The sequence below is a fragment of the Syzygium oleosum genome, unplaced genomic scaffold (genome assembly GCF_021117445.2).
Source record: "Syzygium oleosum isolate NSW1041296 unplaced genomic scaffold, Sole_v2.1 Sole_v2.01, whole genome shotgun sequence".
Taxonomy (NCBI): Eukaryota; Viridiplantae; Streptophyta; class Magnoliopsida; order Myrtales; family Myrtaceae; genus Syzygium; species Syzygium oleosum.
The window spans coordinates 6,574,960-6,593,669 of record NW_026607485.1 but is presented as its reverse complement, the minus strand read 5'-3'; the positions used below and the strand labels follow the sequence as shown (position 1 = coordinate 6,593,669).

The following is an 18,710-nucleotide window of genomic DNA, read 5'->3' as shown; positions in this document are numbered from 1 at the left end:
AAGTAATTCAACTAACACCACATATTGATTTTATATGTTTCGATTAAATATTTCCTTTACGTAAGCTGTGGTTTGCTTCCTGACACCTAGTTCCTCTTATGTTATCGTTGGAATATTTCTTGTCAACGGGACTTCCACGGCAGAGAATTGTCTGGGGCTTCTGGCTGGTTCACTATCGCTGTCTTTTATATTGCCATGTTCTGTTTACTGAGGCAAAGATGAAGTGAGCGGTTGCCAATATTTTTAACTTCAGATGGCAGAAATAGCTATAGGGGAAGAGATACAAAATGAACTGCACTTCTTGTATGCTGGTCCATTATGATTTTTCTTAAATTGTTGAATTATAACTTGTTTTCTCATCTCGCTGGAATGTGGACTTTGTTGAATACCAATTGGGATTTGAATAGGTTCGCATTTGTGTTATCTGTTGTTTGAGACATTTGTATCACGTCTGCTTTTGACATTGCTCGCAACCTAGGATTGTCCATGGGCATGCTCTCGATTCATTTTCAGAGTGTTTTTTAGCAAGAGCGATTTCTGGTGAATTCTTTCATTTCTTCCGGTCGATAAGGGCCATTGAGATGGGCTATGGCTACTATGATTGAAAGAGCTTTGCGTTTGTTGAACTGTTCTCCTTTCTTGCATCGTTTTTCATGGAACGCATGTAACACATTGTACAGTCAATGGTGTGAACGTGGAATCTCCACCGTGCACTGCTTTGGGTCCGAGCGATGGCCATAATCAACAGCGGGCCTAACATGTGTTTACAGCAATCAATTGGGCAGGATTTCATGATCGCGACGATGGGGTAGTACTGCTTCTTTTTCCAAGTTTAACAAGCAGAAGAAACTCTCTATGTATGGTTGACGTTTCAATCACATGTCAATGTCTTCCGACATTTTTCAGTTTATCTTCTCAGCATGGGTTGTCTAAGCAGGATTTTGCTGAAATTTTTTCTCAAGGAGCATTTCTGATGAGTACTTCGAATCTTAGAGGTTCTCAATCGTTATCAATCTCCAGTAGTCCTATTAATCCTAATTTGAATAGTTTACTGTAGTTGACTAACATATTATAGCTACTTCCAGTCTATTATTGAGTGCTGACTAAAGTATTTCGATTAACACCACATATCGATTTTATATGTTTCGATCAAATATTTCATTTACGTGAAGCTGTGGTTTGCTACCTGACACCTAGTTCCTCTTACGTTATCGTTGGAACATTTCTTCTCAATCGGACTTCCACGGCAGAGAATTGTCCGGGGCTTCTGGCTGGTTTACTATTGCTGTCTTTTATATTTTTTGCCAGAAAATAGCAACCTTTCTATGAGTACGTTAGCATGGGATTGTTGTTCGTATTTGGAACCACACGAATGACTCCATGAAGTAGATATTTTCATATGGTCGAGGACTTCCTGAAGTTTATGTATGGCTTATACATAAACTGGGTAGAATTAGAAGATTACAAGACCAAAATGTTTCTCGAGAAATCATTTGGAAATCCCTCATTTAGCGAGTGCATGCGCTATGCTTATATACATAAATTGGAATTCTGTTCTCATTCTGGGTGGTCAATACTTTGGAAATTCTCTATAATATATGCCTGGATCTTTATGACAGATTGGTTGATATCAATTTGTGTATTAAGAATCTCTCTCTCTCCCTCCCCCGTACTGTTGAAAGCTTTGCATATTACTTTTACTGCTTCAAGTAAAATTTTTGGAACTAGTTCTTCTATGGGACAAAGTCATCACCCATGGTAGGCCTCTTCGTTTTACCCAGGGATTTCACTTAAAGATAAAACTATCCTGTTCTTCAGGGTGCTTTGACGTCCAAGAAAATGCCAACTTTATGACTTTTTTACAGGATGGTATCAAAGTGTGCAAATTGGAAATAGGGACAGCTGAGATTGGAAGACTATCATCCATCCTAAAAAGTTCCAAGTGGGTTGTGGAATTGGATTATCAACATACCCTGAGAAAAGTTTCCTCGCCGCTTCTTATCTGCAAATGTCAAGTGTCATTTCATTTCTATCCATATCCACGCGACGTGTGCGATGATATTTGGAGATGGATATGTATAGTTTACTTCTCAATGTTAATGTTGCCTCTTCGTCTCGTTTGGCCAATTTCGCTGTAGCATTCTGATTTACAAGTTTAATTTCTTCCGTATATCATTGTGACTAAACGCAATTAGAAGCTTCTTACGAGGACATGTAATCCCCTTCATATGACTTGGATCTATAGTGTGCGAAGCAAAGCATGCCTGCTGGTGATATCACAATCGTTCGCATAAATCACGAGGTCCCCAGACAATTAGGGATGAATCATGTGGGTTTTTAATATTTACACACTATGATATAACAGGAGGAGAAAACAGGAACATACTATTCACACCAGGACAATTCTCAAAACGATATGGAAACACCTTGGATTTGCTTCTCCGTCAAATTTTAGAATGGTACCCAAATTTCGAAATCGAAGTGATGAAAACATAACATTCGTAACTAGTGAAAGTCTCGAGCGCTGCAGAAAAGTACACAGCAAAAGTCAAGCTAGACACGCCGCCTCGAGAGAAAATAGGGCGAAAGGGATAGAGGTACACCACTTACCAAACAGATCCAGAGCAAGACACATGCGTTGGATCAGAGACATTACACGTCCAATACATAGACCGACATGTCTATCTATCTGATCCGTTGGTGATTTCTGTCGACGTGGCCCAATGGGGATGAACCAGCCATCCTAGCTTTAGTTGCATGTCACTGTATAGTGGGCTACTTTAAATGTGCAAGGAGCAATGAAAGAACAGGGCCTTGGATTAAAGAAGCTTACCAGAAAGCACTCCCCAGTAACTCTCTCTCTCTCTCTCGCTCGCTCGCTCGCTCGCTCTCTTTCTCTCCCTGGAGCCTATCAACCGCACGTACCCTCTTAATTTGTGCACCAACTTTGCCACTATTAGCGCCAAATCACTTAGTGGCAACTACAGAGTAAACGCTCGACCATTCATTCATTCGTTCGTTCATGCGCGCACCCACTTTCATCTTTTTGGCTTCTCGTTTTCTCTGCTACCCGGAAATCTGGGTTGGTCGTTTTCTCTTCTGGGTCTCCGTTTCTTGAGGCTGTAGTGGTACAAATTCGTGGTTCTTGGATCCCTCTGCCTTTCGCTTCGTGCTCAGGCCCCGTTTTTCGCTTCCTTGGTCCCTTCCTGCATCAGTAGATATGGCTCTCTGTGCAGTCTCGTTCCCGGGCCATGTCAACCGTGCCGCCGCTTCAGATGCTCAGAGAAATGCCTCTCTTTCTTCTCATTTTGTGTGGGGCTCAGATCTGCTGGTGCAATCGCAGCACAACCTCGCTCAGGTCTTTACCACTTTTGCTCTGCTGCTTTGCTATTTCTTGGTTTTTTTGTTTGCCCTCTCGGAGATTGACGAAACAAAAGTCATAGCTTGCAAAACTTGAGGATATGATTTTTCATCTTCCAATCTCTGATGTCTTTCCATTGAAGCTTTTGCTGGAATGGGTTAAGCTAAAGTTCATTATAAATGCTTCGTCACCTATCTTGCATATGTGGTTTTTGGTGTTATTGTCAATTTCAGCTTGTTATTTTCCCGGAAATGATGCGGGGTAAAACTGGGTCTTTTTCTCTGGTTTAGGTCCAAGTGAGAAAACGGCCCGGTGGGGTTTATGCATCACTATCTGAAAGGGGAGAGTATCACTCCAAGAGGCCACCGACACCTCTATTGGACACCGTAAACTATCCTCTTCACATGAAAAATCTATCCGTCAAGGTACATATTAACCTCGTATTACATACTCCATCCATAGAGCGAGCTCATTGTTGCTAGTGGGGACTCTAATCCGGAACTTGTTTGGGACATAATCATCCGTGTAGGAGCTGAAGCAGCTAGCGGACGAGCTTCGTTCGGACGTCATATTCAATGTCTCCAAGACTGGCGGTCACTTGGGCTCGAGCCTGGGTGTCGTCGAGCTCACCGTGGCTCTTCACTTTGTCTTCAATGCTCCTCAAGACAGGATCCTTTGGGATGTCGGCCATCAGGTGTCGAAGATGCTTTCTTTCTCGTTTCAGCCTTTTTGGGATTAAATTCCACTTCACTGAAATTTATGATCAGCTTGATGGTAATTGGTTTTCGATCACATGGTATCTATATGCAGTCTTACCCACATAAGATTCTGACTGGGAGGAGAGACAAAATGCACACAATTAGGCAGACTAATGGATTGGCAGGGTTCACAAAGCGCTTGGAGAGTGAATACGATTGCTTTGGTGCTGGTCATAGTTCTACTACTATCTCTGCAGGGTTGGGTAATTCTCTTTATGCCTCTATCGAGTACATAATCCTAAGGTGCAGTACTTTTTAAGAGTAACGAAACTCACCGCAAGCACTTGGATCAAGATTTGACTGCAAAACTCTACTCTTTTCAATAAGAAATGATGATTTGGTTTTGTTTATATCATTGTCGGTCTGATAAATACTATGCTGGAGTCAGACTTTTCGATATGCTTCATTATTCAACTTAAGATCAATTTCTTCTTGATATGATTATAAGTTACAAAGTTGTCACTTGATCTTACATCAGACAGATCTGCAGAACTTCACTATATGCTCGACTTCCAATGCAAATAGTTTTTTTCCTTTGTTATGTTCTAATAGAGGATTTTTTTTTCCCGACAAACAGGTATGGCTGTTGGAAGGGATCTAAAGGGAAGAAAAAATAACGTGGTTGCTGTCATTGGTGATGGTGCCATGACTGCAGGTCAAGCTTATGAAGCCATGAACAATGCTGGGTATTTGGACTCTGATATGATTGTCATTCTCAATGACAACAAACAGGTCTCATTGCCCACTGCTAATCTTGATGGGCCTATACCTCCTGTAGGAGCGTTGAGCAGTGCTTTGAGTAGATTACAATCTAACAGGCCTCTTAGAGAACTTAGAGAAGTCGCAAAGGTAGGGCAGTGATTGCTCTTAAAGTTCGAGACTTTCATTTTCTGCTGTTCTCTTGGACATAAATTTAAATAAAATCCCCATCTTTGATATTATAGGGTGTTACCAAGCAAATTGGGGGACCTATGCACGAACTGGCTGCAAAAGTTGATGAATACGCGCGAGGGATGATCAGTGGATCTGGATCCACCCTGTTCGAAGAGCTCGGGCTCTATTATATTGGTCCTGTCGATGGCCATAACATTGATGATCTAGTTTCGATTCTCAAAGAGGTTAAGAGTACCAAAACAACCGGTCCGGTTCTGATCCATGTTGTCACTGAGAAAGGTCGAGGATACCCTTATGCTGAAAAAGCTGCAGATAAGTACCATGGTAAGGATCTAAATTGACTTAAGGAATTTATGAGAGTTTATTTCATTCATTTGTTTTTGTCCCCTTAAGAATCTGAAATTTGTGCCCAATAATTTATCAGCTTCATCATTGCAGGCGTGGTTAAATTTGATCCTGCAACTGGAAAGCAGTTCAAATCAAGTGCGGCCACACAGGCTTACACTACATACTTTGCGGAGGCTTTAATTGCAGAAGCGGAAGCAGATAAAGATATTGTGGCTATTCATGCTGCAATGGGAGGGGGCACAGGGTTAAATCTCTTCCTTCGCCGCTTCCCAACCAAATGTTTCGATGTCGGGATCGCAGAACAACATGCTGTCACTTTCGCCGCTGGTCTAGCGTGCGAAGGCGTTAAACCTTTTTGCGCAATCTACTCATCTTTCTTGCAGAGGGCTTATGACCAGGCAAGCCCACTGCTTTGACTTCTTTGCGCAATCTTATAATTTTCCCCTTTTTTTGGCTTGAGAGTATATTGTTCTCTGTGCAACAGGTCGTACATGATGTTGATCTGCAGAAGTTGCCTGTTAGATTCGCGATGGATCGAGCTGGACTGGTCGGAGCTGATGGCCCTACACACTGCGGTGCTTTCGATGTCACTTTTATGGCATGCCTCCCTAATATGGTGGTGATGGCTCCTGCGGACGAGGCAGAGCTTTTCCACATGGTGGCCACTGCCGCCGCCATCGACGACAGACCAAGTTGTTTCAGATACCCACGAGGAAACGGAGTTGGCGTTCCGCTGCCACCAGGAAACAAAGGCACACCACTTGAGGTATCTTCTTGTCTATTTTATGAAAAAAACAAGCATATCCCTGAAAAAAATTGGCATTCCGTCCTTAATTGATTCCCATTTCGATCACTTGCCAAAACTTTTCACCCACAGATTGGAAAGGGAAGGATACTTTTAGAAGGAGAGAGAGTGGCGCTCTTGGGGTATGGATCAGCGGTGCAGGGCTGCTTAGCTGCAGCTGCATTGGTCGAACCCCATGGCTTCAAAATAACAGTTGCTGATGCGCGCTTCTGCAAACCTTTGGATCGTGCCCTTATTCGAAGCCTCGCAAAATCGCACGAGGTTTTGATCACTGTCGAAGAAGGTTCAATAGGAGGGTTCGGGTCTCACGTTGCTCAGTTCCTGGCCCTTGATGGCCTTCTTGACGGCACAGTACAGGTATGGATGCTACAACTTCAGGAAAAAATATTGCGGAACTTTGGCTGAGTTGTATTATGATTAAAGTTGTCTGGAACCACCAGGTATTCTGGTGGCTGTTTCTTCCTTTTCCTGTACTTTCCTAAGTCACATGCGGACATTTTTGCAGTGGAGGCCTCTTGTTCTTCCTGATCGCTACATTGACCATGGATCGCCTGCCGACCAACTGGCTCAAGCCGGTCTGACCCCAGCACATATCGCAGCAACTGTATTCAACGTAGTAGGAAAAACAAGGGAAGCTTTGGAGATCATGGCATAGAGGACTTCTCCTGCAGGCTCGGTTATGGATCCTCTCATACCATGTACAAATAGGATGCTGCAACAATAACAATATAGCTTGTTACAAATCATTTGTCTGATCTGTAATGCTCTTATTGTTGCAATGGGGCGATTTATCATGTATAAGAAGAGCATCACCATAAATGCTAGGGGAAAAAAGTGACAAATAAAGGAAAGATAAATAAGAATACAGACCCTTGATATTCAACGTTGTCTCTTCTGCTCATTCTTGACTCCTGATGGATCTACTGGTTTCACTGCCAGAGGCAATATGCTGATTCTGTTCAAATTAAAACTGAGAAAATGCTCTCTCTTTCCAACAAGATTACACTGGTACCATCTTCGGTTTTTGCTTCCTGGGCTCATTTCACATTGCAAACAACTGAAAAATATCATCCAAACAAGGATTGTTAATACGTTGCTTTCTTCATCGGTATCACTTAAGATGATTTCCTAAGAGGGTTATTTGACACGAAGAGAATGCGATAGTGATTCCCATTATGATAGTGAGTCTTATGATCTTATTAATCCATATTATGCTACTCAGAAATATAAAAAGATTATCTTTTCTGTTTTTGACAAGCATTGGAAACCTTCTCTGTTAATGGGCCAGCATTGTACAGATTCATAAGCAAGGACAAAGAACGTGATGGATGATTAGACAATCAAGGCCTAAGAAAGCATTTAAAAATGAAGGTCGGTAATATATGCTTTGAATGCTTGGTTGTGGCCTGGTGCATGCTCTTGTCTGCCATTAGAGGATGTCTAGTAGCCCAGAGAGAGAGAGAGAGAGAGAGAGAGAGAGAGAGAGAGTTTAGTGGAACAACAAGTGAGACTTGCCTCCGCAAAGAGAGACACTTGGACTCCTTTGTGTCCAATCAATTTGGGCATGTTGGTGGGGATTACTTTGATTGGGCCTTGTGGCTGGTGGGATAGAGGAAAGAGAGATTTGTGGAGGCATTGTCTAGGTAAGGTGTATAGATTACAGGAGAGTTGGAAAGTTGGAGCTTTCTCTTAGGTTTGTCTGTTGGGTGGAAAGTGAGAGATCATGGCTATACATGATAGGGTGGAGCAACTTTTTCTCTTCTTTTTTGGGGCCTAGGATAGATACATTGCTGTGACAAAGCACCTATTGAATTCAAAGAAAATTTTTATTTGGAAGACCCAAATGAGGATGATGATGCTACATGGCAATGTTTTAGGGTTTTGGGTAATCAAGCATTGACTTACACAAAAAGAGAAAACTAAAATATTGAAGAAATTATATGCTATTACACTGACATTAGCCACACAGATACCTGAATAATAGAGCCTATAATGTTAGAGGAGATCTATGGAAGTTGATCCTACTTTAGGGGAAAAAGATTGATTGTAGGTGGTGATGGGAGTGTGAAGTTGCAATCAAATCTATTTTAGGTCAGATTTGTTTTTGCATACCAGATTCTGTCGCCATTTCCAAGTGGTAGAAAGCAAGCGATTTTTGGCGAGGATATAGTGATTATTGATGAGGAGTTAGTTCTACAAGATCAAATTCCGAAACTCCACAGTTAAAAAGATATGCGATTTCAATACTTACTTTTTATATGATTCGGATGTCGGAACTTTTAGTTTTTTGCTTTGAGTGATTCTCATGTATCCACCTAAGTAGCTCCATCCCCTTTTATGCCGATAGACCGATATGATTATCAATCGGCGAGTGCTATTTTACCAACCAACCCGGTCACTGAGCAAGCCCGGGCGGATTCGGGTCGGGCACATCTTGAGGGGTAACAACTGTTCGCCCTGTCCAGGTTTGCCTAGGCCCGAGCCTCCGGGGTTGTTCTCGGGACTCAGCTCACCCACAGAATGGCCAGCCAAGCCCGGGTTTTGCCCGGTCGGAGATTCTCCGACGAGCCGGTAACGGAATTGTGATGCTGTGAGGCTTTTTTAACCCGTTGGTCCTCTAAAGTGAACAAAAAAATCTAAAGTGAATCCACTAATCGGATCCATAATTTCAGTAAACTCGTATCCATGGTTCATTTTGGGATACTCGTACCAGAAAATTGCAGAGTACTCCATAATTGGGCTCAAATATCCAAATTTAGGCTCACCCGCCTTCCATAGCCAATGAAGTTAATCTGATATTTCATGTTTTCGCCATTTGTCTACTACAGAAATTGAGTCATAACTCTGGAACAACTATCGATTTGAATAAAGTGCAAGTACAGTTTGAATTGGTTCGTTTCGGGTAACGACACAAAAACTCGATTTGAGATGCTCACATTGCCCAAACTAAGAGATTGAAAAGATTTAATTCAGATCCTTGTCGCTAAACATCGTCTCTTGTCGCTAAATATAGTACAAAACTTCATTTCTCTCTCTCTCTACATCACGGAACATGCATTCGGATTCTCGTCGCTAAACATCATCAAGACTTCATTTTCTACGCAACAATAACCCAACATCGAAGGATGAATAACCGCATTCTGTTCTTCGGCCACCAACGCTTTCGATCCTCCTTCGCCTTCCCCGTCGTCCGCTCCGTCTTTGTTCGCTTGGTCCTCTTTGTTCTCCAGAATTTCGACTTTCTTCCCCGTCTTCTTCTTCAACTTCTTCAAAACCTTCTTTGGATCGATCCGTCCCGTCACGACCACCTTGTGCTGGTTCATATCTGTCGAGAATTTCTCTACCCCTACATTATCGCAAAAGAAGAAACAGTGTCTGCACACATGAAAATTTGTTCCTTCTCATTGTCATTATATCTGATCTGCATGTCTCATGCAACATGAACGTAGGAAGATTCACCAAACCCACCTTAAGATTTTTCTTACAGAGAAAGAGAGAGAGAGAGAGAGAGAGAGAGAGAGAGAGAGAGAGAGAGAGAGACCTTTGATCTTTGAAATGGTTCTTGCAACCGTTCTTTCACACGCGTTGCAATGCATTGAAACTCTGAATTCGACAACAACAACCTACGTACAGAACCAAATTTAAATCTCCATTTAATTCTTTGACCATGGAAAGATGTATTATCAAGGAAATGACGCCATACATGATGCTTGAATATTAAGGAAAAAAAGGGGGAAAAAAGAAAAAAACTGTGGACTCACTTTGGGTTCTTCCTTCTTCTTCTTCTTCTCGTTTCCCATTATCGAAAATGGAAGGGCAAGAAAGATTTTGGGGTGGACGTTGCATGGCAATGAATAGAGAAAGCGAAAGCTCCTTGAAAGCGAAGGAACCAAGACGTGTGATCCTTACTATTAATGGCCAAAGTCGTTTTATGTCACCAGATCTGTTCCACAGAATCATACCAATATCGATTGTTAGCCACAGGATCTTATTACACTAACATCATTTGAACTCTAACATATCTCAGACGACTGAAGCAATGTAATGCCTGAACTGAGTCCTTCTCCCTTTGGACAGGTGCAAAACTCAATGGGAGAAAAGTGTGGCTTTGGAGTTCAATTCAGGGCAAAGTTGCTCTCTCTTGAAGAAAAACGAGGGTGATCGCTTCTCTCTCTCTATTTATATCCAGGAGATGTTGCAACGATCTGTTGGAGAAAGCTCATCCTTGGGAAATAAGAATCATTCTCCGTTAAGCGCGGGAAGCTTGTTCCCGTCGATGTGCATGTTGGTGGTGAAATGCTTGTTCGTCATTTTAATCAGATCACTAGCGCTAGGAGGACGAGGTAACGGGCTTTAAATTTGGTTTTTCGAATTTCACCATCTTGTACGTTTTGATAATGTAGAAAGTCTAAGTGCTTGCTATATTAGTTCAAATTTTGGAAATTCTGATTTAGCTCTTGTGCGCATATGCAAGAGAGAAAAAGAGAGGTACACTATTTGTATTGGAAAAATCAAACGAACAACAATTACAATTTATTTGGTTAAGACTTGCCTAGAACACATCACCACATTCTCAAATTATTAAACCGCAAATAATTATGTTAAAGAGCAACGATGGAAACTATGACCCGCAACACACCAACTGATCGCTTCCCTTACAATGGATTCACCACACGACATTGTTTTCTAATCTCTCCGGCGGTTCCCGTGAGCACCTCAATGGCCCCCATCTTCTTCATCGACTTGCCAAACTCGGAGAAGAACGCGGCTGGCATCCGAAGCTGCTGCACCACCTGGGCCGCGCCTTGATTCGTCAAGAGCACGGTGTCAGATTGGACCAATCCCTCATTTTCCATGAGAATATCGAAGTAATGGCTATCGAAGGAGAGCGAGCTTTGCGGATCCATTTCCACCGTCATAGCCGGGTTGGCCGGGTTAGGGCACTGGGTCCAGAGGAATGCAGCGTAGGTGGCATTCAGAGAGGGGTCGGTGTCTCCTTTCCTAGCGAAGTTGTAGGGCCTCCTAGAAAATGTGCCACAAGGAGCAACTCCAATGGTATGTGCACGTAATCAAGGAGCAAAGGTACAGATGATTTCACTATACATCGTGCAATGTCTAACTGAAGGCAGGATGTCAGTTATGTACTTAAATTAGCTTCTAACAATCCAGATGTAAGTCATGAAATCTTAATTCGACCATCCCAAAAAAAATTTGCAAACAGTATAAATCAAAATGGTCATGTCGGCTTACTAAGAGAACGACGAGATCGTTTACATTGAGACCTTTCTTGGAGAAAATTTGTGCGAGGGTACTAAAGTCTGCGAAAGGAGATGGAATGTTCCCAGCGACGTTGGACGAATGAAACGTTGCCGTCTCTTCTTGCCGTCAACACATCCCACATCGGCTTCTTAAACTGCAATTCACGCCATCGTGTTCGAATGAAAATTTAGACCTTATATTTCGACCATTTTCAGTGAAGAAATTTATGGTTTTAGACAATCAATCAGGCAGATTTTCTTACAGGGAAAGAGATGGCATCCCGAGCGGCCAAAGAAAGAGCGTCGGCGCAAGAGACGGTGTTAGGGCAAGCTTGCTCAAGTTGTTTCTTGATGTCATCAATAACATCAAAACCACCCACGGTGAGATTTCGTACTGCATTCTTCTCGGACTCGTTTGTCCCCACAGGGTCCAGCAGTACAGATCCCTTGCATCCCTAAGAAATAATTATTTCGCCAATTTCATCAACCCTTGATGTGATTAAAGAGAAATTCAATGCAACTTTTTCTCTAATAATGTCAAATACAATGTAATACCTTCTTAAGCCCTAACTCATCACATGGAGAGTTGAGCTCGGTGAGTCCGGACGTTTATGATGTGAAGCATGAATCATGCCGAACGGTTCAGATATGTTAACGTCCTAATAGTATAAAAGTTTAAAGCAATTAGAGAACTACGTTCCCCGTCTACTGTCTCAACAAGCGAAGATGATTAATCGCATAATGACGACTTAAGCTTTTAAATAGGTTGACAGAAATCTCAAGTCACACACCATAAAGAAGAAAAGTCGACAATTTTTCTCGTAGACTGTGGTTACTCTTGACATGTTTCGATCTGGGAATCTACTGTGGGGATATCTAGGAATTTGCTACCAGGACAAAACAATCGTGGAAGTGCAGCCTGAGAAGCTTAGCACCCAAAGTAGGGTCAGCTTGGGACTTGCTCCAAGTGATGTCCCTCACAAGCTTCTCAGCTTGAGGGCAACTCTTCTTGTAGAAGTTCTTCCTCAATTCACCATCTGCATTGCACGCTACAACTAAGAGAAGAGTTACTAATAAAACCAAATGACCTTTCCTAGCATTCATTCTTTTTTTGTGATGATGATGTATGGAATTAGGCTATTGTATTACGAAAGGAAGTATGAGGGGCGAAGGCAAAGGATGAAGTACGAGGTGAAAGAGCTCAGATGGGTTTTCCTTTTACAGGAAATATGGAATCCCACTTGGTTGCACGAAAGAGAATTAAGTAATCCTTGAAACACACATATGTATAGATATATAACATCAAGTTGAACTTGTCCCTTTGAACTTGGCTTGTGGGTCTTGTTCAAAGTTCTCTTTTCCCGATGCGATCAGACAATGGCATTATTTTAATGCATTCGGATCCTTCCTAGGATATGTTTAGTTACAAGATGATCGATGACTGTTCTCATAATAGTGAGAGAAGATGACCATTTCGTGAGCCAAGTTGGGACGAAGCTTCATATGGCTCTGACGGTTTCAGAGAAGCTAAATTCTGATTTGTGTACGATTCCTATGAATGCACACATGATTTCTCTTAGAAACATCCTCAACTTATAAAGTTAGTTTGAAAAATACAATGCTCAATCAAGCGATGTGTGTTTTATGTAAATTTATTTAAGCGCTGAGAAAAATGTCTCAAAAGAGAATACTTGTGTACATACCAGTCCTACGCCTAAAAAGGTATGTAGTACCCGGAATAAATTATCGCATACCAAACTATCAAAATTTATATTATGGTCAAAGATACATAATTTACAATAAAACAATCGATAACTTATATCTTTTTTGAACTAACATCTCTAAATAATATTTATGATAAACACACGCCTGGTGCGTATCTATATAACTAATGGCTTAAATCTAAGAGGCCAATAATGGAACGTCCTCTAGTTTAAGTCCTATGAGAGATGTGCATCAACCCCGATAAAAACATAAATTAGTGGAGGATAACTTCGAGGATCGAAATGGGCCTAATTCCAAAAAAAACCCCAAACTTTATACTTTGTCCCAATTATACCCTGAACTTTTTTTTGTCTCAAGAAAAACCTCAAACTTTTCTCCAAGTCCCAAATCTACCCTATCGTTATAACTCCGTCCAATTAACGTCAAGAAAAAAAAAAAAAAAAAAACAGAACCAGCAGCTGCGGCGTGGCCAAGCCTTCGCCGGTGGCCGCCGCCAAAGCCGCCGGGAAGGAGCGGCGGCCCTCGCCTGGGCCTTCCCGAAGGCCGGCAACCCTCGCCGGCCCCGGGCGAGTCGCCGGCGAGGGTCTGCGGCCCCGATCCGGGGCGAGGGTCGCGCCTCCCCGGATCGGGTCCGCAGACCTCGCCGGGGTCGACGGCCACAGGGCGAGACCTCGCCCGGGCCTTCCCGAGGCCGGCGACCCTCGCCGGCCCGGGCGTAGTCGCCGGCGAGGGTCCGTAGCCCCGATCCGGGGCGAGGCGCCTCCCCAGGATCGGGGCTGCAGACTCGCCGGCGACTCGCCCGGGCCGGCGAGGGTCGCCGCCTTTGGGAAGGCCCGAGCGAGGCCTCGCCTTGGGTCGGCGGCCCTTGCCTGGGCCTTCCCGGGCGGCGACCCTCGCCGGCCCCGGGCGAGTCGCCGGCGAGGGTCCACAGCCCCCCGATCCGGGGGAGGCGCGACCCTCGCCCCGGATCGGGGGTTGCGAGCCCTCGCCGGCGACTCGCCCGGGCCGGCGAGGGTCGCCGGCCTTCGGGAAGGCCTGGCGAGGGCCGCCGCTCCTTCCCGGCGGCTGTGGCGGCGGCCACCGGCGAAGGCTTGGCCGCGCCGCAGCCGCTGGTTCTGTTTTTTTTTTTTTTTTTTTTCTGACGTTAATTGGATGGAGTTATAAAAGTAGGGTAGATTTGGGACTTGGAGAAAAGTTTGAGGTTTTTCTTGAGACAAAAAAAAGTTCAGGGTATAATTGGGACAAAGTGTAAAGTTTGGGGTTTTTTTTGGAATTAGGCCGATCGAAATGTGCCAATAAGTCAAAACAATTTAGGATTATATAATGTGAGGCGGCTGATAAACTTAGCAAAAATCAATCAAAGCTGGCCTTTGAGCTTCGTATATAAAAATGATCGAGTCTAGTGCTCACGCACAACTGTGGCACACGAGGGGAGGACGGTGCGCGGCGCCACGATTCCCGGCCACATCTTTAGAAAGTCAGAAGTATATCGAGTCAATCTCAATCTCTCAAATCTTGTCCTTGACTTTCTGAAGTTGAAGATATACATGACACTCCTCTCTCATCGTCTTTTCATGCATATCCGATGTGATGTCCAATCAATCTCTCATGCAAGAGTTTCATCCTAGAAGTGGCACTTGCTTCCAAACCCAGCACTCCAAAGTCAAAGCACATTTTCCGAAGCGTCGCCATAATTGTCTAACGTTATTATAATGTAGTAAAAGGAGAAAGGGATGGTACGCAAAGATGCTCATTGTAAAGAGTTGTAAGCATTGACTCCAGAATCTAATTGCTCGAGCTACTGATTGGACCGGACTGTGATTGGCTGCCACGAAATCGAAATCGATGTGAATGTAGAGCTTATGAGATTTTGTGTAAGGGGTGAGCAAACCTCTAAGCGATCATAATGTATAGGGAACAATGAGCCTAACGTTATGTAAGTTTCAATCGGAGAAGTTACTCTCTTGCCGGATGTTGGTCTTGCATTCAAGTCTCGTTGCCATTCTAATTTCTATGTTGTCTAATCAAAATATAAGGAAAATAAGCATCATCGATGATTTTCGTTTTTGGGAAAAATATTTGTCGCCTCTCAAATAAGAGTAATCACCCTATCTATCAACACGTCGTACTGTAATTGACTATCATGAAAGCAAAAATCTAAGATTGAATTGGTATTAATGCAATCTTAAGCGAAGTATTTGTACGCAGTGCCATTCAAACTCAAAAGAGGATACAGTAGAGCTCGATTATATCATAGTTTTTCAAATCTTCTTCGTTTAGTGGAATGGTCAAAACCACTGTCTTTGACTTTGCAACTCTACGAGGAAAACAGTATGAGGTTTCGTAGCGTATTTCGAGCGAACAGACATATGATGGGGAAGCGCACGTTATTACTATAATATAACAATGTACGACCTCTCAAATTCTGGCTTCTTGGTTGGACTTGGAAAGCTTAATTCTCAAGCTATTTGACGAATCCCTCAAGATTTTGCCTTTCGCTGAAATGAAACTTTCAGAAAATGAAAGATAAAGGAATGCATCTAATGAATCTTCATGCATTAAACTACAAAACTGTCACATTTTGTTTTGGTTTCTAAGACGTGGGACATGTACGTTTGAGAACGATTTGATTCTGTCTGGTTTCGACTATATTGGTTTGCAAAGTAAGATGATTAATAGCCGCCCTTACGTGATGGAAGTTACATTCTCTTATGCTTGTTCGATATAGTATTTGGAATTCGTAACGTTTTAGCACTTGGTGCAGGCCGCGAGAGCGATACCAAATTGAGGCAAACTCTGAATACTAGATGTGACCTTGATATAGAACCGCTGACAAATGCTTATATGGAAACCTTCAGCGTTATAAGAGTGGACGGTCTCGTCCATGCCTTAAATGATGAGTCGGCTTCAAACGATCATAACTTTTAATCCATATGGAGTTATGACTCGTACAACATATCAAATCAAAATCCTTAATTTCCGGACTTTCAAAGATTTTGAGCGTGTTTTGCATATTTTCGCAACTCATTTTGAAGACTTCCTCCCTTATCAATATTTATTCCTTGATTATGTTAATTGATTTTTATTATTTGATTATTTCTTAAAGGGCGACCTCCCATAAATAGACGCCTATTTTATTGTAAATGGTACTTCATTATTATAAATAAAGATTATCCTTTGAAATCCTCTTCTAAGTATATCTTCGTGTGAGTCATGTGGTATAACTTATAATAGTTTGAAGTTGACCCGTCATCTAAGGCGTGGGTGGGACCGTCCGTTCTTATGACACTCAAAGATTTCCATTTAAGCATTTGCCAACTATTCTACATCAGTTTCCTCCATTTCAGAAGAACTTGACCCTGAGTAATTGTCTGGATAAAGGGGAGTTTATGAGGAATGATACTCAAACAAGTTCGCCACATTGAATGTCACAAAGGTGTTGAGGTCACTCGGAAGATCAACAACATAGGCATTGTCGTTGATCTTCTTCACGATTCGACAAGGGCCAACTTTCTTGTGTTTCGGCTTGTTAGATGTACCAATGGGGAAGCGTTCCTTGTGGATGTAGACCATCACTTTGTCACACTTAGTAAATACTTTAAGGTGGCGGTGTTTATCAATAGCGGCTTTGTAGACAGCAATGGAAGCTTCTCGCTGTTGCCTCACACCCTCCAAACCCTCACCCGCCACCCTCAAGGGCTTTGTGGCCCTCGCCCAGTGGTCAACAAGGGTCAGCCGGTGACTCTCGTTGGACTTGGTACAGAAAAAAAAAAAATTCAAAAATATTAAAAAAATTTAATAATTTGTTTTCGCCAACGCCGGCCGCCCTACGTGACATTGCTGACGTTCATATTAGTGATTTTCGGCCAAAATTAGACTGAATGACTACATTGGCGACTTATCAAAAGGTTTGGGACTAAATTGACTATGAAAGGTTTAGAACTGAATTGACACGGTTACAATAGGTATAAGACTTTTTGGTAATTCTCCTACTATCTCTATCCAATAGGCGTGAACCCAAGTAAAAGCACAAACATGCTGATTCAAAAGCCCTAGTCTTGACTCTTGATCAAGGAAAATAACCTATATAACGATGTTCCTGGAGCAGTCCATGGTTTTTTAACATATCCACGACAGTGATAAACTTAATGTGTCGTACTCCCTTTTTTTTTTTTGTAAAGTTTAATTCAAAATTCTAGGGAAGATTGACAAATTAGATAACAGGCTGAATAGGTGAAGCTTTAAATTCATTGGTAACCTACGGCCATGCAAGTTTCCCAGAAGACCTTGTCCTCCATAGCATCCATTTCCTCCTTACTCAAGTCCCTGCCGCCGCTTCCGCCGCCATTGTCGACCTGTGATTCCTCTTCTTCATCCGCATCCATCAACGCGTGCCCATCCTCTTGATCGGACGCCCACACCACTGAGCTCCTCTGGCTTAGGTTGTTCCATTCTCGATCATCGCAATCATCCGCATGAGAACCCGAAACCTCACCAGTATCGCAACTGCAAGACTCCGCATCATCATCATCATCATCATCATCGACTCCGCTGTCACCGTAGATGGCAGTGGCTTTGGATTGTACAAAATTCGCTTCCGAGTCCGCGCTATCTTCCATCAGAAGGTGGGAAGACATCTACCAAATGCTTGAGGTCCATATGATACATCTAGGGTTTCTAGAGGGCACACACTCGGCGATATCAATGCAATGCGGGCTGTTTTGAGTCCCTTTTGGTGTATTCCGATTATATATAAGGTTTGTGTGGTCGATGTTTCTCTTCAGAGTAGTGCGACGGCGACACGGACAAGACGCAGGGATATAGACTTGAACAAAAGGTGGCTTTGGTACAGTCTGTTGCTTAATGGTCCCAATTCATCAGTGGTTCAAAAGTCATCCAACCACCGAATTAAATTAACTATAAGTGAAAATATACCTGCAACGATGTTACTTTCGGAGTAGTCGAGAAAATTAGCTCATGTTTACAACATCGGTCGCATGAAATCGTGTCGAACGACGTAGATCTTCGAATGACCCGAGCCTCCGTTTGTACTTTATTTTTCTTGTATACATAGCTCAAGAGAACAAGATGTGATGCTATTCTGGACGAAAGCCAAACGCTATCTCGAATGATGACGCTTTGGCCAGCTCCAAATCCAACTCCTAATCCCACTTGTTAGTGCATTGTAACAGGCTTAAATCACAGAAACCAGGACTGGCTAAGCTTAAGATGTCACGTACTCTTTTCACACCAACAGACATGGCGAAGTAGTCGAGCTGGTGTAGCCCCTAAGGGTGAGCATAGAGGACCGACCGAACCGGGAACCGCCTGGATCAGACCGAACTGACCGGTTTTGGGAAATTCCAGGGAACGCCAGTCCGGTTCCCGATTTTATAAAAATGGAACTGGTGATTTTCGGTCTAGTTTCCGGCTCCAGAGTGAGAACGGAGTCATCTCCACTCATGCCTCGCTTATTCTAGATGATGAAGCAAATCGTTTTTTCTTTAATATTGCTGCACCCATTCATCCAACTTGCTCCTTTTGTCTCTTGCTTCTTTCTT

General features: G+C 42.9%; 2 protein-coding genes and 1 pseudogene across 2 annotated transcripts; 1 reads left to right on the top strand and 2 right to left on the bottom strand.

Annotated features, from left to right (window-relative positions):
* Nucleotides 1-2,835: 2,835 nt before the first annotated feature.
* On the top strand, nucleotides 2,836-7,049 carry LOC115684966 (probable 1-deoxy-D-xylulose-5-phosphate synthase, chloroplastic). The gene is made up of 10 exons (XM_030609931.2): nucleotides 2,836-3,358; nucleotides 3,652-3,786; nucleotides 3,891-4,055; nucleotides 4,172-4,322; nucleotides 4,697-4,968; nucleotides 5,064-5,337; nucleotides 5,452-5,759; nucleotides 5,846-6,127; nucleotides 6,239-6,523; nucleotides 6,672-7,049. Exons 1-10 carry the CDS (start codon nucleotides 3,221-3,223, stop codon nucleotides 6,819-6,821), a joined length of 2,160 nt encoding a protein of 719 aa, XP_030465791.1. The 5' UTR covers nucleotides 2,836-3,220; the 3' UTR covers nucleotides 6,822-7,049.
* A 2,058-nt stretch (nucleotides 7,050-9,107) lies between these two features.
* Nucleotides 9,108-10,004, bottom strand: LOC115685025 (heavy metal-associated isoprenylated plant protein 19). The gene is made up of 3 exons (XM_030610003.2): nucleotides 9,928-10,004; nucleotides 9,708-9,789; nucleotides 9,108-9,512 (listed from the first exon to the last, which is right to left on the bottom strand). The coding sequence occupies exons 1-3, from the start codon at nucleotides 9,964-9,966 to the stop codon at nucleotides 9,205-9,207; spliced, it is 429 nt and encodes a 142-aa protein (XP_030465863.1). The 5' UTR covers nucleotides 9,967-10,004; the 3' UTR covers nucleotides 9,108-9,204.
* A 797-nt stretch (nucleotides 10,005-10,801) lies between these two features.
* On the bottom strand, nucleotides 10,802-12,528 carry LOC115685027 (peroxidase 24-like; annotated as a pseudogene).
* Nucleotides 12,529-18,710: the final 6,182 nt, after the last annotated feature.